The following is an 18,008-nucleotide window of genomic DNA, read 5'->3' as shown; positions in this document are numbered from 1 at the left end:
GGGACAAAACTACTTGAAACCAGTCGAAGTTCCGCAGCGCACTAAGCTCCACTACAGAACGAAGTTGGCTCAGGCTAATAGGCGGCCATCAGTGACTAGCTGATTATCCGGCTAGCTACTGTTAGAGGTAGGTTCTGTCATTTACATGTTTAGATAACCTGTATTTTGATTTAGATAGTTGCGTTAAATGTGAACAGTTACTGCACATAGGAGAAATCTGACGGAAGATCGCTAGTTAGCTACTTACGCTAGCCGCTAGCTCAGCCATTTTGGAAGCGCTAACTGTTCTCATCTATGTATTTGATGGATATTTATTGTTTGTGGCTCTCGACACAGCTTGAACTCGAAGTAATGTAAGTTCTGTGTCAACAAAATCAAACCAAGCCATGAATAAAATGTGTGCCACACTGTTAGGTTTGCTAACGTTACCTAATCTCGGGCTAACGTTAACAAATATTGATCAGCAGTTCCTTGTTTGGATTTTTGATGTTGTTATTTTAGACACTAATCTAGTTTATTAACTAATTTGGTATGCTTCTCTGGTATATCACTTCGCAGACTTTACGTCTAATGGGTCCATCGAAGTACCAGAAAAGACTTTAAAGCTTGGCACAGTGAGTTCTTCTGTGTCAATCGCAGAGCATCAAACACAGCCGGTGTTATATATAGATTTAACGAGCTAATCTTTAAAAACATAATATGTCTTTAGGTTGAACAGTGGTAGCTGAATACTCACTGGAGTCGGTATAATCGCCACATTTATTTTATTGACTACGTTCGTGCACTATAATAAAGCTGCACCATCCCAGTGTCTCTTCTATCATTATCTGCAAAGTGAATTGAGATATGATCTAATGTTACTACTGCCTCAATTACTGTTTATTGGTTTATTTATATAAAAAAACAAAAACTGACACAATAACCCTGTTTTGCTGTCAAATACACAAAAGACACATGTTGATTATAATAAGTATTCACTCACATTTATTGTTGTGAGTGAATAGGCACAGTTTATTGTTGTATTGACTCTTAATCTACTGTATGAAAACAAAAAAAACATTGGATTCGATTGTAGGTTAGAAAGTTTGAATAAAACACTTAATAATTTATAATTGGCAGTAAATACAACAAAAATGCTTTCTCCCTATGTGCAAGCTGGTACTGTATCTGTAAAACACAAATCACACAAATTTAAACAATTAAATATCTAGAATAAACTGAATATTCAAAGAAACGACTTTTGAAACAGACCGGCATGTTTGGATTTGTAATGTGCAGTCGTTCTACCTCCTAATGTGCATGCCTTAAGCTCCACTGGGAAACTTCCACCCAGCTCAAGAGTAAATATGTACAGTTTCTGCCCGTCACAGTTTCATCATGTCATCGACCTCACAGAGACTGTTTAAGCTGCCACACAGTAATAACTAAGTTGGGGGTAGAAACAGAGTTAAATTGTACAGTTAGGAAGCTGCACTGTGTGCTTTGCTTGGATTTGCATAGCCAGTACATTTCTCCCTCTCTCCCCTCCCCTGGTTCTCTCTCCTCCTCCCCTTTCTGTTTCTGTTCTGGTCTTCTAGTCTTTCTATGTTGTTTTACAACGCACTCTTCTGAGTGTAGTCCAGCAGATTAAAAATACATCTAAACAGGATGATTGCTATCTCTTTTAGAATAGGCAGCCTTTTTATTTTTCCTGATTAGATTTTTCTACCTGTCAACATTTTAGGTCACCCAGACTTTTATCACAATGGGGGTGAAAGACCGCCCTCAGTGTTACTTTGATGTGGAGCTCAACCGGGAGCCAGGTGAGAGCTTTTCAGATCATTTTGCAAATATCAGGATAAGTTATATAATAAGTTAATATATAGATATAATTTTATATCTTTTACACAGATGGTGACGTTGAACTGACATAATCAATAAAAACGTTTAAACCTTTAATGCATGTGCTTTGCTTTTCTTGCCTTGGTCCATTTGATTGATATTGTGGTTATATAAAATGAAAGTGGAACTAGAAACAGAGATGACTTGGACCAGTTTGGTAGCTATAAAAAATGTCATTGGCACATGTTTGGACAGGGAAGGACAAAACAATCCTCCACTGTACTCAACAATAGTTTCAGATCTAGTACTAGCTGTGGAAAAGTTTATATATAACACTAGAGCTTCACCACTTGACCCCTGTAGTAACCATGTAAATGTGTGCTGTATTATAACATTTAAGCTAGGGTACTTGCACGTACCCTTGAACTGCTAAAGCCCAGTTCTTAATTTTTCTTTCTTTTGTAAATGTAAAGAACTACAAGATGAAGTAATTCCTTTTTGCCACTGCTTGTGTCTTGCAGTTGGGCGCATTGTCTTTCAACTTTTTTCAGATATTTGCCCCAAGACAAGCAAAAACTTTCTCTGTTTGTGCACAGGTGAGTAATAGGATTTGTTTTTGTTTTTTATAACTTTAGTTCTTTGCAACATGCAATGCATTGTATAACCTAAGAATTTTGTTGCTATATCAAAAGTACAACTGACAATTAGAAACAGTAGTATTATGGTTCTGTAACACACTTAACACTTGCAACACCTGTGTATTGAATTAGTGATTTTTCCCATAAACAGTGAATTTGGGCATGGGGCCAGAGTACATACTACACAACTACATATAATTTTTTGGATATCAATCTGGTCTGTTTGCTATTCCTTGCATTGTCTTCTCTTTATTACTTCCTGTGTCTTCAATAAAATAATCTCAATACCCTATACCCACTATACCCACAATCCAACTATCTTGGTTGGGCATTTACAAGCATGAGGAAAGGAAGTGTGGCTGTGCCATAAGTGATCCAGTGACAGATAGAGTAACTGGATGGATAGGGGGGTCCTGGTCTCTCTCACTAGATATTTCATCCTGCTGAGCAGAACAGAGTGTACTGTAGTAGCAGCGGTCTGCCTAGAGATAGCCATAAATCTGCAAACAGACGGCAGATCGATCCTCCCTCTCATTTTTCAGCCCTCCTGGCCGACGGGAATGTGATGCTGGCAAGGACAGACATGGGAAATGGCTGGTTCGTCTGTTCCTTTTCCTGAACATACGCATACACAAAAACAACACAATATGACACAGCAATATACACAAGTCAGCTGGGCGGTTTGCACTTGCTTTCCCAAAGTCTCTAATGTGTTTCTTTAAGAGAGGGATCAGCTCACACTACAAGAAACCAAACCCTAGGAACAATACCTAACCCAGTGAAGCAAAATACAAGAAGATTAGCAACTCAAGCTGCCCATTAGAACAGCCAGCCTTCTGTCCTCTGAAAGCACCTTTATCAACATCTAATGAAATGTCTGCCTTCACAGCTCCTTTCACCCCAGGGGAAATAGAAATACTTGGGGTAATGGCTTTGGGCAAGTATTCAGTTCCCAGTCACTATCGCTCCAGTTTTTAAGATTTCTTAATGGATTCTGCAGTGATGTACTGGAGTATTAGCAGCAGGACGCCTGAACAAAGTCATTCTGTTTATCAAACCTCCTTTTCCAACTGTGCATTCATTCCCTGGTTCAAAACAAAACCCATGTGGCAGCATTTAAGACCAACACCAATACATCTGGTATATACAAAGGCATCCTGTACAGTAGCAGGCCTATTGTTTTGTATGCTCAGAGCTCAATTAACACACATCTAATTGCAGGTGAAAAGGGAACTGGCAAAATCACAGGGAAAAAGCTGTGCTACAAAGGTTCCACGTTTCACAGAGTTGTAAAGAACTTTATGATCCAGGGAGGCGACTTCACTGAAGGTAATAATGTAGAATTGAAATCTAATTTGTTTAGTTTTTGTTTTGTAAATGTAGGAAAAGAAAGGCAATTACGAATTATTTAGTTAGTTATTTAGTTAACCACTCGTCTAAATTGCCAATGAGACAGCCCTTATATGTATGGTACGTTGTAATACAGTGGTGGCTAACTTTGCTCCTCGAGGGCCACTGCTGATTACCTGGATTAGTTGTGTTCAGCCAATCAGAATCTCTAAGTAGGGGGGATGGTTGGAAAACAAGCAGGACATTGGCTCTTGAGGACCATGGTTGGTCACCAGTGTTGTAATGTAATGCGTTCAAATGTGCACACATTTAGTCTGATTTTATGCATTTAATCGCTGCAGGAAATGGAAGAGGTGGAGAGTCCATATATGGTGGCTACTTTGAAGGTAATAAGAAAATCAAGTGATTTGATAAGTCTACGTTGCTATTGTAAATGTATATCTAAAAACTTTGATTCATTTGCATGGTATAACATTGCATGTGCTTATCTGTGGTAATCGTGAGTTTCTTGTGAATGACTCAGCTGACCTTCACTTTTCCATTGTTTAGTGCTCTCTTCTATTTAGTTACAGTAGTGGGTTTTATCAGATCAGCATGGAGAGTAGGCATTCTCTTTATTGAAAGCTACAATCTTCCTGCCTAAAATTTTCAACATATTCTTTTATTTATAGAGTGGTCTTTTGCAAAATGAGAAGGTAAGAGATGAACACAGCTCAGTAACACCATGTCAACATGTCCCTACAACCTTCCTTACCTTGCAAATGTTTGCAAAGGCGTGTGTTCTAAAGGATTTTACATTCTTACACCTATCCTGTTGGACCCCTAAGCCTCAGGTTTCTCAAATGACTTTTATTGTTACTTGTGTGCTATTTATATTTACGGCACCCTTAACATGACTGCCATGATATATAGTTGGAAACAGGGTGGCAGTTTCTCTGCTTGCTTTGAAAACTGCTTTGAGTACCACAGTGGGTATAAAAGAATCCGTCTGGCAACATGTACAAAGTATTACGTCAAAAGGTTTATGGATCTGAAAGTTGGCTCATTTACAAAGTAAAATTATTTGAATATATAATAATAACTTAATGACGATGTTGATGAAATCGGTTCAGCATAATGATTAGTAAAATATTTAGCTGAGCAATAGATTGCATTAAATTGTACATGGGTACCTAATAAAATGGCCAGTGAGTGTATGGACCAATGAAAGCCTTTAATACAGGAGACTTCTTTTTTTTTTGTACACTGGATTGTTGTGTAATTTACACTGCCAGACTGCTAGACAGGTGTTGTTTTATGTTTATCTTATTTATCTTATCTTATTGTATTCTCTTTTGCCTTTAGCATTTTAATGGTGTAGCTCATGGATATTAGTTGTTTACTTCTTCAAAGAAAATGTCTTAAATGCTAAAAATAGTTGTCAATGATAATGGGAATGGTAGCAAATTTAGCAAAATTATATTCTTTGGACAGAGGACGATGTAAAATGTATATGATTTGGTCTAAATCAGGAAAAAGCAATTGTTTAATGCTTTAGAAAATGACTAGAAAATGACTAGAAAAAATCAAAACGGCTAACGGGCGATGCAGAGATTAGGATTAATGCATTAAAATACGTTTTTTTTTTCTGCCTGTGTTCCCTGAAAATGTTTGCGAGCACGAATTGGAGAATGCACTCTGAGACTTTCCTGTTTTTCTGCTCTCAACAGATGAGAACTTCATTCTCAAACATGACCGAGCTTTCCTGTTGTCGATGGCCAATCGAGGGAAGGACACCAATGGTTCTCAGTTTTTCATGTGAGTATCAAACAGTTCTCTGTACAGCTTAATTCTTAATTCTCATTCTCGATTACATTTTGATTTTGATTTCTGTCCGTTCTTCTGTTTTGAAACTGTTGAGTATATTTTTCATTGAGTGTGACAGTCACAGTCCCCTCTCTGTGTGCAGTTAGATTTCAAAGTGCAGAGAAACATGGATTCGTTCTTTTTTATCTACAAATGTGTTACATTTTTTCTCTTGCCGTTTTTGTGTAAAATTTACAGAAACTCTAGCATCCTGCTCCTCCAAGGTAATGTGTCTCCAAGGCTGTGTTTCTCTCTATCCTGACTGTATTTGTCATTCATTAGTTTGTATTTGCAAGCATTCTGCAGAGAACAGTGTTAACTTTGGATAAGTTGAAACAGTATTCACAAATAGCTTGAGGTGATTTATGCTATTTGGCTTTGTAGATTTTCTTTAGCAGGTTTTCACTATAACTTAGAAGTGTCCTCACTAAAATCACTCATGAAACGAAGAGGAGGAAATGTCATATTTATTGTCTTACTTTATATAATCAAACTAGGATGCACAATTTGTTTGTTCACACTCTGTTGTTGAGTGTACACACGTCTGTTTGTGGCTGTTAATTGAAAATAGAGCTGAAAATAATTAGCAATCAACTCAACATTTAATCTAAAATGATGATGCAGATATAATTAAACAATTTCTGTACCTTTGAGATTTTTTCCATGGTACCCCAGGTGTTATTGAAGTAACTTCTTTATACTCAGTCTTTTCCTCCTTTTTCTCCTTTTTTCATGACCCCACCACTTCTACTGACTGATCCTCTGCTTTTTTGCTGGATTGTGGAACAGAACAACCAAGACGGCACCACACCTTGATGGGTAAAATATGTCGTCACTTTAGCAATTTTTTATTATAGAATTAGATTCGTAGATGGACATCCCATAATATTGACATCCCATCAATATCTTCTTTGGAACTTAGGGAGCAGTTATAACATGTAACGTGATTTCTTTTCCTCTGGGCAGAGTGCACGTTGTCTTTGGTCTGGTCATCTCTGGCTTTGAAGTGATAAAGAAGATTGAAGGGCTGAAGACTGATTCAGCCAGCAGACCCTACGCAGATGTGAGGGTAATGGACTGTGGTCAGCTGATCACTAAGTCTGCAAATGATGGTGAGTTCTCATTTTTTTTTTTTTTTTATAAAAGGGTAAGGATGGCTCATCTTTATCAAATATTAGTGAATGTTCACAAATATATAGTTTTATTTCCTATACAGTTGAACATTGTAGAACATTGTTTACTGAAAAGATTAACTTCACCTGAAGTATATGGTGCATTTGTTGAAGACTAACGTCTCAACAATGGAGCTCTATGACAAAGTGATAGTCTAAAGAGCATAGAATAGATACCAGGAGACTGACTATTTTTTATCAGGATATATAGATACAGTAGGTCCATAGAAGGGCACAAACTCAGCAGCCTTACCCTTTGTGCAAAGAGAAGCCAGAGGAGCATTGCAAGAGCTCTAAACAATGTCCTCCAGCAGGCACAGATCAGCAGGTTCACACTGACCACACCTGAGAGGTGTGATATTTTAATGTTTCACTTTCAGTGTGATTTTTAAATACAGCTGTCCATGGGTTGATGATTTTTCTTTCTATTGACCGCTGTTCTGTAATATGGTTCTGAACAAACTATGCACTGTTTATTAGTAAAGATTTTCAAGATTGATGTGTGATTTAACTGTTGGGCAGTGTATATCAGGCTTTCAATAGATAGACAATACTTGACAATACTCAATATATTGGTGTTTTTTCTTTTATCTTTTCACGGGATTTGTTCACAAGATGTATTTGAACTATCACATACTGTTCTACTGTAGTACCATAGTAATATGTTAAAGTTAAACAGAGGGTATCTATTGTATAATTATCCACACATAGACCTTCACTAGAATCATTTGTTTCTTTCTTCTGTGTTGCCAGTGATTGTAACTGGGTCATATTTTGTGCTAATTGTATAAGAAGTTGGCATTTGGATGCCAGCCTTTGCCCCCACTGGCTTTAGTATGGGGCGTGTAACCTGATCTTCTCTTTAATGAGGATCAGCGAGGTGATCTCTGTGGAGTTTACTTGGCATCTGCCCACCTGACTCTGCCAGGCCTGTTTTCATTGCCTTCAACATACCAAGTCAAATCAGACATTTAGCCTTGTTGTTCTCCTAAAAATGACTCCTGGATTTCAAACCTTTCAATCCCCTTTTTGTTTAACTGACTTTATCAGTCCTGTATTCATGATTACATTTATTTAATAAAATGTTATACATGTTATCTTTCTTCCTTCAGTGCTTGAAGGCAAGAGAAAGAGGACCTCTCATTCCACCGACTCATCCCTCAATTCCCATAACTCGTCCTCTCAGCTCTCCTCTTCAGAGGAATCTGAGAGTGAATCTGATGAAAAGCACAAACGTCGCAAACACAAGAGACACGGAAAGAGTAAACAGCCAAAAAAGAAAAGGAGGGAATCAAGGAAAGAGAAGAACATTAATGTCATACCTTTTAAGCAGTGGTAGGTTTTATCCTTATGTATTTACTCACATGTATGTGAAATGAACACCGTCATAGTTTTCATCCAGTTCAATCTATATATAAAAGTATTAATACAAGTACTATCATGAACCACTGTCAGTTTTAAGAGGCTCGTTTTGCCTTTGCATAACAAAGTTATGTTTTGCATTGTGTCTTGTTGCTCCTGCTGTCACAGTTCTGAGGACAGAGAGTTGCTAAAGGGAGAGACCGAAGTGGAAGGAGAGAAGGAGCAGTGTGGGAAGAGAGAGAAGCCTTTAGTTCGGCCAGAGGAAATCCCACCAGTACCAGAGAACCGCTTTCTGCTGCGACGGGACTTGCCATCTCAAGAAGATAAAATAGAGATGTTGGTTTGAGTTTGTGCTTTATTTATAGTGATTATAGTATATTTTTGTCACATAGTAGGTGTTTATTTTTATTTATTTTTTTATTTTTCAAGAGTTGAGAAAGAAGAAACAGCTCTTTCAACTGACCAGAAACCAGCAGTTTCTAAGTCTGGACGGAAGATCAAAGGCAGAGGAACAATGGTATGCTCACCACAACTAAAAGTGTCCCAACCTGAGGTTCAGGAGCACTCAGGATGACATACCATAATTCTGGGGGTATTACAAGAGGATTGTTTTACTTTTTTCTTTCTTGTAGATTACTGCCTAGTTTTACTTTTTCAGGACTAGAACATAATTTACATCTAGCTATGTAAAAGTGTAAAAAGAAAAATCATTGACCACTGAAATTTTGTTTAGTTTTGCTAAAATAACTTTTTTATGGAAATGTGCAACATCAGGAAGAACCACCATTAAAAGCGTGAGAAATACCAAGAGCTAAAACAAGAGCTAGAAAAAATGTGGAAGTAACCGTGGTCCCTGTGGTAACTGGAACTCTAGGAACTGTGACCCCCAAAATGGGAAAGTGGTTACAGCAGATTCCAGGAACAACATCTGAGCCCTCTGTCCAGAAAAGCACAGGAACAGCTAATATGCTGGACAGGACCCTCAAGCTCTTAGGCCTCTGGTAGAGGGCCTGAGCTTGAAGGAGAAAGTCTGTTTATACGGATCTTTTTTTTTTTTTTCCCTACATATTTAACAGTTTTTGTTTTCTCCTGTAGAGATATCGCACTCCCACCAGGTCTAAATCGCGCTCTGCATCTGTGGAGGAGCGTGGCAGCAGTGAAACCCCACCACACTGGAAAGAAGAAATGAAGAGAACCAAAGTTCATCAACCACCAAGCACTGAGAGATGGAGCAAAGGAGACAAGTATGACTTAATATTTTATATAGTAACTTTTAGTAACAGAACTTTTTTTACTTTATTTCAATTCATGCATCTTTTGACTTGACAGGTTGAATGACCGTTCCTCAAGCAGATGGGACGACAGAAGTGACTCTGCGTGGTCCCGGTCTGCAGAACACCCTTCAGACCACAGTTCTGATAGGTCCAGCCAGCGCTGCCAACAAAAGAAAGAGAAGAAGAAAGCCAAACACAAGAAGAAGACCAAAAAAAGGAAACACAGCAAGAAGAAGACCTCCAAGACCAAACGACAAGAGCCTTACATATCAGAAGGTGAAAGGTCAGTGTCCTCAGGAAGAAAGTCCAGAAGATCCCGTTCGACTTCTCTTTCTTCTTTAGGTCGGCGTCATTCGTCGACTCGGAGGAGACGGTCCTCAACATCTTTCAGAGACTCACGATCCTACTCTAGATCCTACACATCCAGTCGATCCAGATCTAGGGGCAGATCTAGGTCTTATTCACGATCCAGAAGTCTTTCTAGATCAAGAAGTCAGTCCTTGTCTAGATCCAGATCTATGTCCTATTCCAGATCCAGGTCAAGATCAAGATCAAGATCCAGGTACAGATCCAGATCTTTGTCTCCATCTAGAAAAAGGAGTTTATCCAGATCCCCAAGAAAAAGAAAAAACAGCAAGAGCAAACCAGAAGTCCGGGTCCATGGTACAGAGAAACTTCCTGAGGGCAAAGCAGTTCCTGTTTCGAGACTTCCTACTATCCCAACTCCTGAAAATGTCCCTGTGATCCCGCTAAGCGACAGTCCTCCACCATCACGCTGGAAACCAGGTCAGAAACCCTGGAAACCCTCCTACATCCATATTCAGGAAATTAAAGCTAAAGTAGCTCCCAGCATCCTGTGCTCTACTGGAAAAGCTGCCGATAGCGGTACAGACAAGGCTCAGACCTCAGTCATACCAAAGTCTCTGCCAGGTAATTCTGAAGCTGACAAACCAGCAGAGCGCTCACGCAGTGGGTCATCCAGACGCAAGTCCTACAGCCGATCATACAGCCGCTCAAGGAGTAGAAGTTACAGTAGATCCAGGTCCAAGTCCAGATCCCCTCATCAGTATCACAGCAGGTCCACTTCCTACAGCAAATCAGACTCTGGAGACTCCGACAAAACACGGAGCAACAAGAAGAATTCACTAGACAAGGAGTGGAAGGAGTACTACAGCTCTCTGAGTAGGATAAAAAACTTGGAAAAGTACATTTCACTGAAGAGCAGTCAAGATTCCCATTCGGGATCGGGGCACAGAACAGGCAGTGAGCATAGTCCTGATATCAGTGTTTCAAGAAGAAGTATTTCTTTGGAGAAAATAAAAGAGAAAGACGGCTCACAGGATCAGGAGACAAAACAGCACAGTTCAGTGCCAGTGGAGAGCTTTAATAGCAAATCTGAATGGGACAGTGATAGTGATAAAGTGAATCAAAACAACAGTGCTGTCCCAAAAAAGCAGAAACAAGCGGCTCCGTCCAGTGAGTTTCCTGACAAGAAGCCGTCTGCACCTACTGGTTGGAATTCAGAAAGTGATTCGGAAAATGTCACTGCCAAGACATTAGCCATATCTGAAAAAGAGGAAGGGGAGGCTAGTTCCGAGTCAGATTTTGACATGTGCAGAAACACATCAGAGGCTGTGACTGACTTAGAGCTCAATATCGCACCTGGCACTACTGCCGTCGCCTCTGCTTCTGATCAAACCACCGAGCCAGAGAAGCAAAAGAGCAAGAAGAAAGCTAAACGCAAGCATAAACGCAAGAGAAGAAGTGAGAACAAAACTGGTTCCCGCCACAGTAAGGATAAAGGAAAAAGATCTAAGAGGAAGCATCAGAAGCTCAAAGAGACCTTTCACTGGCAGCCACCTTTAGAGTTTGGAGAAGAGGAAGATGACGATGAATTCAAAAAAGACAAACGTAGTCCTGGAAGCGTTGTTAAAGAAAGGACTGGTGTAGAGAGTATGAATGAAAAGAACCAAAGTGCAAACTCTTTACATAAGAATCTAACTAAGCAAGAAGATAAAGGGCAACAAAGGGCAAAAGAATGTATTAACAAAAACCCAAAACACACAGAACCTCATCAGTCAACCAATAGGAGCAGTGCTAATAGTACCCAGTTACCCAGTGTCAAAGAGCAAGAGTCATTGGATGATATGGACATCTGTACCCCTGAACATGATGTTGAAATTGTAGAACCTCCACTTACACATGATTCTGGGAACAACCCCAAATTATCACTCAAATCTACCTCAAAGTCTTCAGATACAGAAAGTAAAGACAGTGCTGTGCCTCAAGTCAAAGAACAGACTGCCGTTACCTCCGCAACAGAAGCCAGTGGACTGCAAGACAAAGCGTCCACCGGCAAACCTACTGGCACTGTTATTAATTTCAAATGGAGGCCTTTGAAAGGAACCTCTACTCCACAAAATGTAACCCCTATCACTGCAAAGAACATCCACCTTCAGGAAAACCAGACCCTCAGCACACAAGGAGTGAGAATGGAAATAAAAAGTAAAAACCGGGTCAGACCGGGATCTCTGTTTGATGAGGTTCGGAAGACAGCGCGACTCAACCAGAGGCCAAGGAACCAGGAGAGCTCCAGTGAGGAAAGATCCCCTTCTGTGGGAAAGACCAGGGGAACGTCACACTCACGTACTCCAAACAAGTCCAGGTCTGTGTCCAGGAAGTCTTGCTCTGTTTCCAGTCACAGGACCCGCTCCAGAGGATGGTCCCACTCCTACAGCAGGTCCAGGAGCAGATCCCGCAACTCCAGCTACTCATCCAGGTGAATAAAGAGCAGTAGATATTTCTACGTGCAGAACAGGAATCTTGGATGTATCTTTAGGATTGTTGTAACACGACGTTGTAAACTTGATGGATATGAAACTAAATCTGTCTACAGACCACTTTTCTAGCTCCAAAATTCATTTATATCACCACATAATTATTTTAGGAGCCGTAGCAGGAGTCGGAGGAGACATGGGAGAGGCCGGTCGCGCACTCGTAGCAGCACATATCGAAGTTCCAGGAGTCACAGGTACGCACACGATTACCAATCTAATAATCAGCTATGGCAGCTGATGGATCCCAGTAAATAAAAATAACCTTTTAATGCTATACACAGCCTTTCCAAGACATTCTATGATATATTTCTGTGAACTTTATCAATATTAGTTTTGGAATATGTGTCAGACTTTTTCGTCTCCTTCTCTTCTTTCCTCAGTTGGACGTACAGCAGAAGTCATTCTAGAAGTCGTTCATATAATCGCCGCAGGAGATCCAGGTCTGTGTGCCTTCTTTTATAATTCTTTTTTAATAATTCTATAATTCAGAAATTAAAATGTCCTTTTAATTGGTCATGTAAAGGGTCACTGAATGTCCATTAATCGCAGTTATAAAGACATTCATGTGTACAGTATATCGAGATTAAAACCAACACTGCAATCTGATTTTGTTTCAACCACCGTTAAATAAGGAATTAGGTGTGAGTTGTAGCAGTGTTGATTGCAAGCAATGAAGGACTGTTTATACACCTGTCAGTTGTCACAAAGTGTGTCAGGAAGAATGGTTAAATAACAGCAGGGCATTTCTGATTCCTTCATGTGATGGATTATTTAATTAGTCAATCAACTGTAAATTATCACTAACTATTTAGAGAAGGGATATTTCAAACAACATGCACAACATTACTTATTTACAGCATCTCAGACCCTCAGCTTGGGATTTGCAAAAGTGTGTTGGGCATTAATCAGCCTCCTTGACACGGGCTAAAAGATGAATCCATTAGATGAATCTTCTGTTTGTATTTTCTGTTCTAGGTTATTCCTGTCTTGAGTATGAGTAGTATCGGCTTTTTCACTATGAATGAAAACAGATTGATAACATTGCTGTGGCTGTCAGAGAAAGGACAAATAGCAGGGTATCTACAGATGCTGAAAAGTCAATAATTACTGAATTCAGTTTCCTCAGAAAGGCTTCAGTCTTAAGTCCATTATATGCTTTTGTAACTGATTGCAGACTAACAGAGGGAGGTGCAAACTAAAAGTGGGAGTTTTTCTGACAGTGAATCATGCAGGAGGGTGAAGGGATTTCATCAGATCTGTAGCAAACTATCACTACTGCTAGAGTAGCTACAGTAGGAAGATCATTGTCTCATAATGGGCACGTCTGCTTTGTTGCAGGAAAAAAACACTTTATTTAATTGTTTGTTTTTTCATGTTCATTATATTAATCAATTCTAAAATTATTGTTCTTATTCTGAAAACTCAATGAAACTCAAAACTCCTGAGTATTTCACTGATGCATTCTGTGTGGTTATTAAAGAAGATGTTAAAAAAGTCTTCAATTTAATTTGACTGCAGTCAACTCTGAAATCCTGAACAGATCACAATGAGTTGTTTTCATAAATAACAATGGGTCTTAACGATTAACATTATTGAATATTTAAATGCCATCATGTACTTAGTCCTTAGAAACTGTCCTTGTGCCATTTTGCTGTATGATAATACAGGTCAGACTCCTATGACAGCTATTCCAGTCGGAGTGTGAGCAGGAGACGAGGGCGCAGAAGAAGTGACAGCTACAGGAGCTCAGACCGTCGATCCCGGTAAGACTCTCTGCTCCCAGGTGAACCCTGACAGACACTAAGACAGTGACAGGTCCCAGTTCAGCTTTTCCACCCTCTGTCTTTTTCCTTTCCAGCAGCTGAACATCAGATTGTGATTTGATACTAAGATATATTCAGCACTAAGCCTTTTACACAGTTGATTACCTCACTTTTGATTGTGTTTCTGCACAAAACACAACCAGCTACACAGTGTAGGTATCACTTTCATGCCTCTAAAGTTAAAATATTTGACTTTGATATGTATGTAATGTCATCTGCAGGTCGTACCGCTCCTCCAGTCGCAGTTCTTCCAGACGCAGAAGCCACAGTCGCAGCAGTCGCTACAGTTGAGCTGGACTTCAGGCACTTTTTGTTGGGTTTTCTTCTACTGAGAGGGAACAGAACCACAGATTCTGGATACCATGCACAAGGAATAGTAATTACAGATCAGCAATTGAAGCTGTAAGAGTTTCATTTAAGACTGTACTAAATGTCCTCCCTATATAAGCTCATGTGATGGCCTCTAAGCAGCTACATTTTATTGAATGTAAATAAATAAGCCACTTTGCAAGCTTACACTAAACAGATGCTTGTCTTTGTATGTGAAATATATTTTACAAATAATGAGAAATAAGATGTAAATATTTTATACTCTTATATAAATATGTGTTCCTTTTCTAAGTCTGTCTTTTTTATTCACTGAAATGGACAAACATTATACTGTAAGTGTCTAATCCTCTCAGCACTGATGTGTATGAGAAGTTAATGGATCCGTGTTTATGGATTGAGGTTCAGTGTCAGCAAGACTGGATTCTCCTGCTCTGGAGAAAGATCTTTGTTTGGAAAAATAACTTTGTTCTAATTTCATGCTGCCATTTGTCTCTGTTCAACCTTTTTGTCTTATTGTGCCATGAATGTTATAAATGTACTCAGAGTGGAGTATATCTGATTTTAGTTTTATTCATACTTCTGAATGTTTACAGTTAATAAATTCCAGTACTTCTGTTCCTTTGGTTGTTTTTTTACACTTACAGTAAACAGAGGAGAGCAGTGGACAGATGTCAGTCCTCAAATGTACAATGGAGTGTTTATACTTCCACAATGGCACCATCTACCCTTCAATTCAGTACTGCAGTATGTGCGTGTACCTGTGAGATGAACCTAGAAAGTTGCAGCGTAACGTCTTTATCTTTAGGGATTTAAGTGTATGTCTGTATTCATGTTGCCTACTGTAAATGCACTGACCAGAAAGGTGCTGCAGTTTTCTGATTATTCATCCACTGTCTTTATTCTCCTATTAGGTGACATAGTGATAAGGTGAATCTGATTAATGTATGACTGCAGTATCATTTTAAGACTTGATCAGGGTACTACTTCATTGGAATAAAAAAAAAAAGGAAAAAGAGACAATGGCATTAAATTATTAATCATACTCAGAATTAATTGAAAATGTGGTTCCCTTCTTGCTAATATTTGCATACACTTACCGGTGTGTGAAGATTAGGAGCTTCACGCTGGAAACCAGAACATGATCTATCAAATACTGTTTAACTGCCACAGTTCAGGTGTCATTTTGATGTCACTTTTGGAAACACTAAGAGAATGGAATAAAATTATATAAAATAAATGATAAAAGGCGAAAGACATAATCGGTCGATAAGCTAAGATCTGTTTGCTTCTTCTCCTGCACATTGCATTATGTATTACAGCCACCCAATGCGATATCCAATAAGCATTTAGAGGGGATTTCTTCAAACTTGGTTCAGCCCTCAACTTGAACTCAGTGATGAACTGATTAGATTCTGGTGGCCAAAGGTCAAGGTCACAGTCACTTAATTTTTATCCAATTTTTGTTTCGAATTTGAACTGATTTGATTTTGCTGGTCAAAAGTCAAAGGTCACTGTGACCTCATGTATGTCCCATTCTTATCAAAGCTATATTTCAGAAACATCTGAAAGGAGTTTCATCACATCTGGCACAAACACAGATGCACAAACTGATAATATGAGTGCGAACAGACCTGCATGTAAACTACAACATCACTGGTTATCATAGCACTCAAACACACTGCGATAGTTCTTGTTCTTGCACCAAATGCACCAAACATTTCATTAACCAGGTCATTTTATGTTATTCATGCATTGCGTTTACAAACACCATGAGTATGTTTTCTTCACAACAATATTTCCTATTTACCATCTACAGTATTTTAACACAACAGGTCTTTTAAGTGTCTTTTAGTCCTACAGGATTATTTCAGAAAATAAAAGCGTCGCATTTAATGGCTAAACTTTGAAAAAAAAATCATTAGCCTTCTGTGGGGAAATAAATCATTTCCTTTTCACAAAAGAAAATAATTTAAACTAATCTTTCTCGTTAAACAGAACTAAACTGAGAATTGATTGGAAATTAAAAACTGCATGAATACTTTGTTTAAGCCTCTGTATCCCAGAGCTAAATGCATGTTAAGACTATGTGACACTTGGCAGCTTCTCTAAGTGATTGTATCTACACTGATGTTGTGGCCTCAGCTGAGTCCTGGACATGAAGTGATGAATGGGACCTGCTCCAGGTTGTGATCAATTTTTTTCCCACCTTGTTATGAGCTATCGACTTCTGCTCCGTACAGTCTGCTCAGGAGTGAGCAACACTGGTGGAGTCCAGAGGCCCTCGGTTGAATTACCAAATGTAAAACGTGAGCAGGTGCCTCAGGGCCCAAAAATCTCTCAGGTGTCCAGATGCTCCAGGTTAATTAGAGAATTAATAAGCAACTAGATTTTGATCATTGATTAATTAAAAGTCATTTTTCGAGAAGAAATGCTGAACATTTGCTGGTCCCGGGTTCTCCAGAGTGAAGAATTTGCACTTTTATTTCACTTTTAGATCATCGTAAACTGGAAATCTTCAGGTATCATTTGTTGGTTTAAACAATGAAACATACAGCATGTTGAGAATAGAGTACTGAGAAGAATATGTGGTTTTTGTTTTTTACTATTTTTCACTGATGTTTTATGAGTCAAATAGTCGAAAAAAGGCAGATAATTTAATAGAGACAAGAATAGTTGGTTGAGGCAATTTTGGAAGTGGTAATTTATTGAATTTTGAACTGAAATAGCAGATCTTTGATGTAACACTTCCACTATACTTATATAATAATAATTTTTAATAATGAGATAAAACCGTCAGTTTTAAGAGGTGCTAGAATTTAAAACATTTGATATTATTAACTTCAGCTGTTTCCCTGTTTCTGGGCTTTATGCTAAGCTAAGATACCTGCTGGCTGTTGAAGTATATATTTACTAGACACACATGAGAGTTTGATCCAGTCATCAAACGTGCATCCTCAGACTACTGGCCCTCTAATGTAAGGGGCAAATCTCAGTTTGACCCCGGGGCATCCCGCCAGGTATAATCCAGCACTAGTGCAAAAGGAGACGACTAGTTTTATGTAACTGCAGTATGGTAGCAGTATAATAGAAACTATTTGATAGAAAATATTTGATATTTGGGCCTTTTGTGCTCATATTCTAAGTAGCAAATCACATAATGTGCAGCCACAACCATATGTGGGTCACGGTTAATAATGCTGTTACGAAAAGGGTTTGACATGTGGCTGATATGTGGCGTTTATTTCCAGTAAGTGTGTATATATTGTGCAAATTAAGTTGCATTGACTTTCTGTAAAGTGGAGAAAGAGCGAACTCCCTGACCTCCGCATCTGTTTGTTGCTCTGACGTCACACTGATGCAGAGCGCACCATGAGAGGAAGCGCACCAGGTTTGCGCCATATGGCTGGTATGTTATGTCCTGCTATAGTCTCCCTCCTCATGCTACAAAAAAAAAAAAAAAAAAAAAAAAAAAAGCAAGAAGCCTACAGCGTGAAGACGTGCGCCTGTCTCGCAACTCCACGTTAAACAGTACCGTGTCCCTTTAAAAGCGTCTGAC

The 18,008-nt window shown here is 39.0% G+C and overlaps 1 protein-coding gene across 3 annotated transcripts; it reads left to right on the top strand.

The window, feature by feature from the left end:
* Window positions 1-4: 4 nt before the first annotated feature.
* On the top strand, window positions 5-15,069 carry nktr (natural killer cell triggering receptor). 3 transcript variants are annotated; one of them, XM_026361155.1, is made up of 17 exons: window positions 5-127; window positions 1,724-1,802; window positions 2,343-2,417; window positions 3,681-3,788; window positions 4,151-4,195; window positions 5,519-5,606; window positions 6,444-6,473; window positions 6,621-6,766; window positions 7,939-8,161; window positions 8,357-8,524; window positions 8,618-8,705; window positions 9,284-9,432; window positions 9,518-12,241; window positions 12,410-12,493; window positions 12,680-12,739; window positions 13,967-14,062; window positions 14,344-15,069. In XM_026361155.1, the coding sequence occupies exons 2-17, from the start codon at window positions 1,745-1,747 to the stop codon at window positions 14,411-14,413; spliced, it is 4,212 nt and encodes a 1,403-aa protein (XP_026216940.1). In that variant the 5' UTR covers window positions 5-127; window positions 1,724-1,744; the 3' UTR covers window positions 14,414-15,069. The 3 variants fall into 3 exon arrangements, with proteins under 3 accessions (XP_026216940.1, XP_026216941.1, XP_026216942.1); XM_026361156.2 differs by lacking the exons at window positions 5-127; window positions 1,724-1,802; window positions 2,343-2,417 and adding an exon at window positions 4,481-4,504 and having other exon boundaries at window positions 3,750-3,788; XM_026361157.1 differs by lacking the exons at window positions 5-127; window positions 1,724-1,802; window positions 2,343-2,417; window positions 3,681-3,788; window positions 4,151-4,195 and adding an exon at window positions 5,853-5,878 and having other exon boundaries at window positions 4,243-5,606.
* The last annotated feature ends 2,939 nt before the right edge of the window (window positions 15,070-18,008 follow it).

The sequence above is a fragment of the Anabas testudineus genome, chromosome 2 (assembly GCF_900324465.2).
Source record: "Anabas testudineus chromosome 2, fAnaTes1.2, whole genome shotgun sequence".
NCBI classification, from domain to species: domain Eukaryota; kingdom Metazoa; phylum Chordata; class Actinopteri; order Anabantiformes; family Anabantidae; genus Anabas; species Anabas testudineus.
The sequence above is the reverse complement of the archived record's forward strand: the minus strand, read 5'-3'. Positions and strand labels throughout refer to the sequence as shown.

Coding starts and splice junctions, on each gene's coding strand:
- nktr (XM_026361155.1), top strand. CDS start 1,745: ATGGGGGTGAAAGACCGCCCTCAGTGTTACTTTGATGTGGAGCTCAAC. Junction 6,767..7,938: donor CACTAAGTCTGCAAATGATG/GTGAGTTCTCAT, acceptor TTCTTCCTTCAG/TGCTTGAAGGCAAGAGAAAG. Junction 12,494..12,679: donor CGAAGTTCCAGGAGTCACAG/GTACGCACACGA, acceptor TTCTTTCCTCAG/TTGGACGTACAGCAGAAGTC.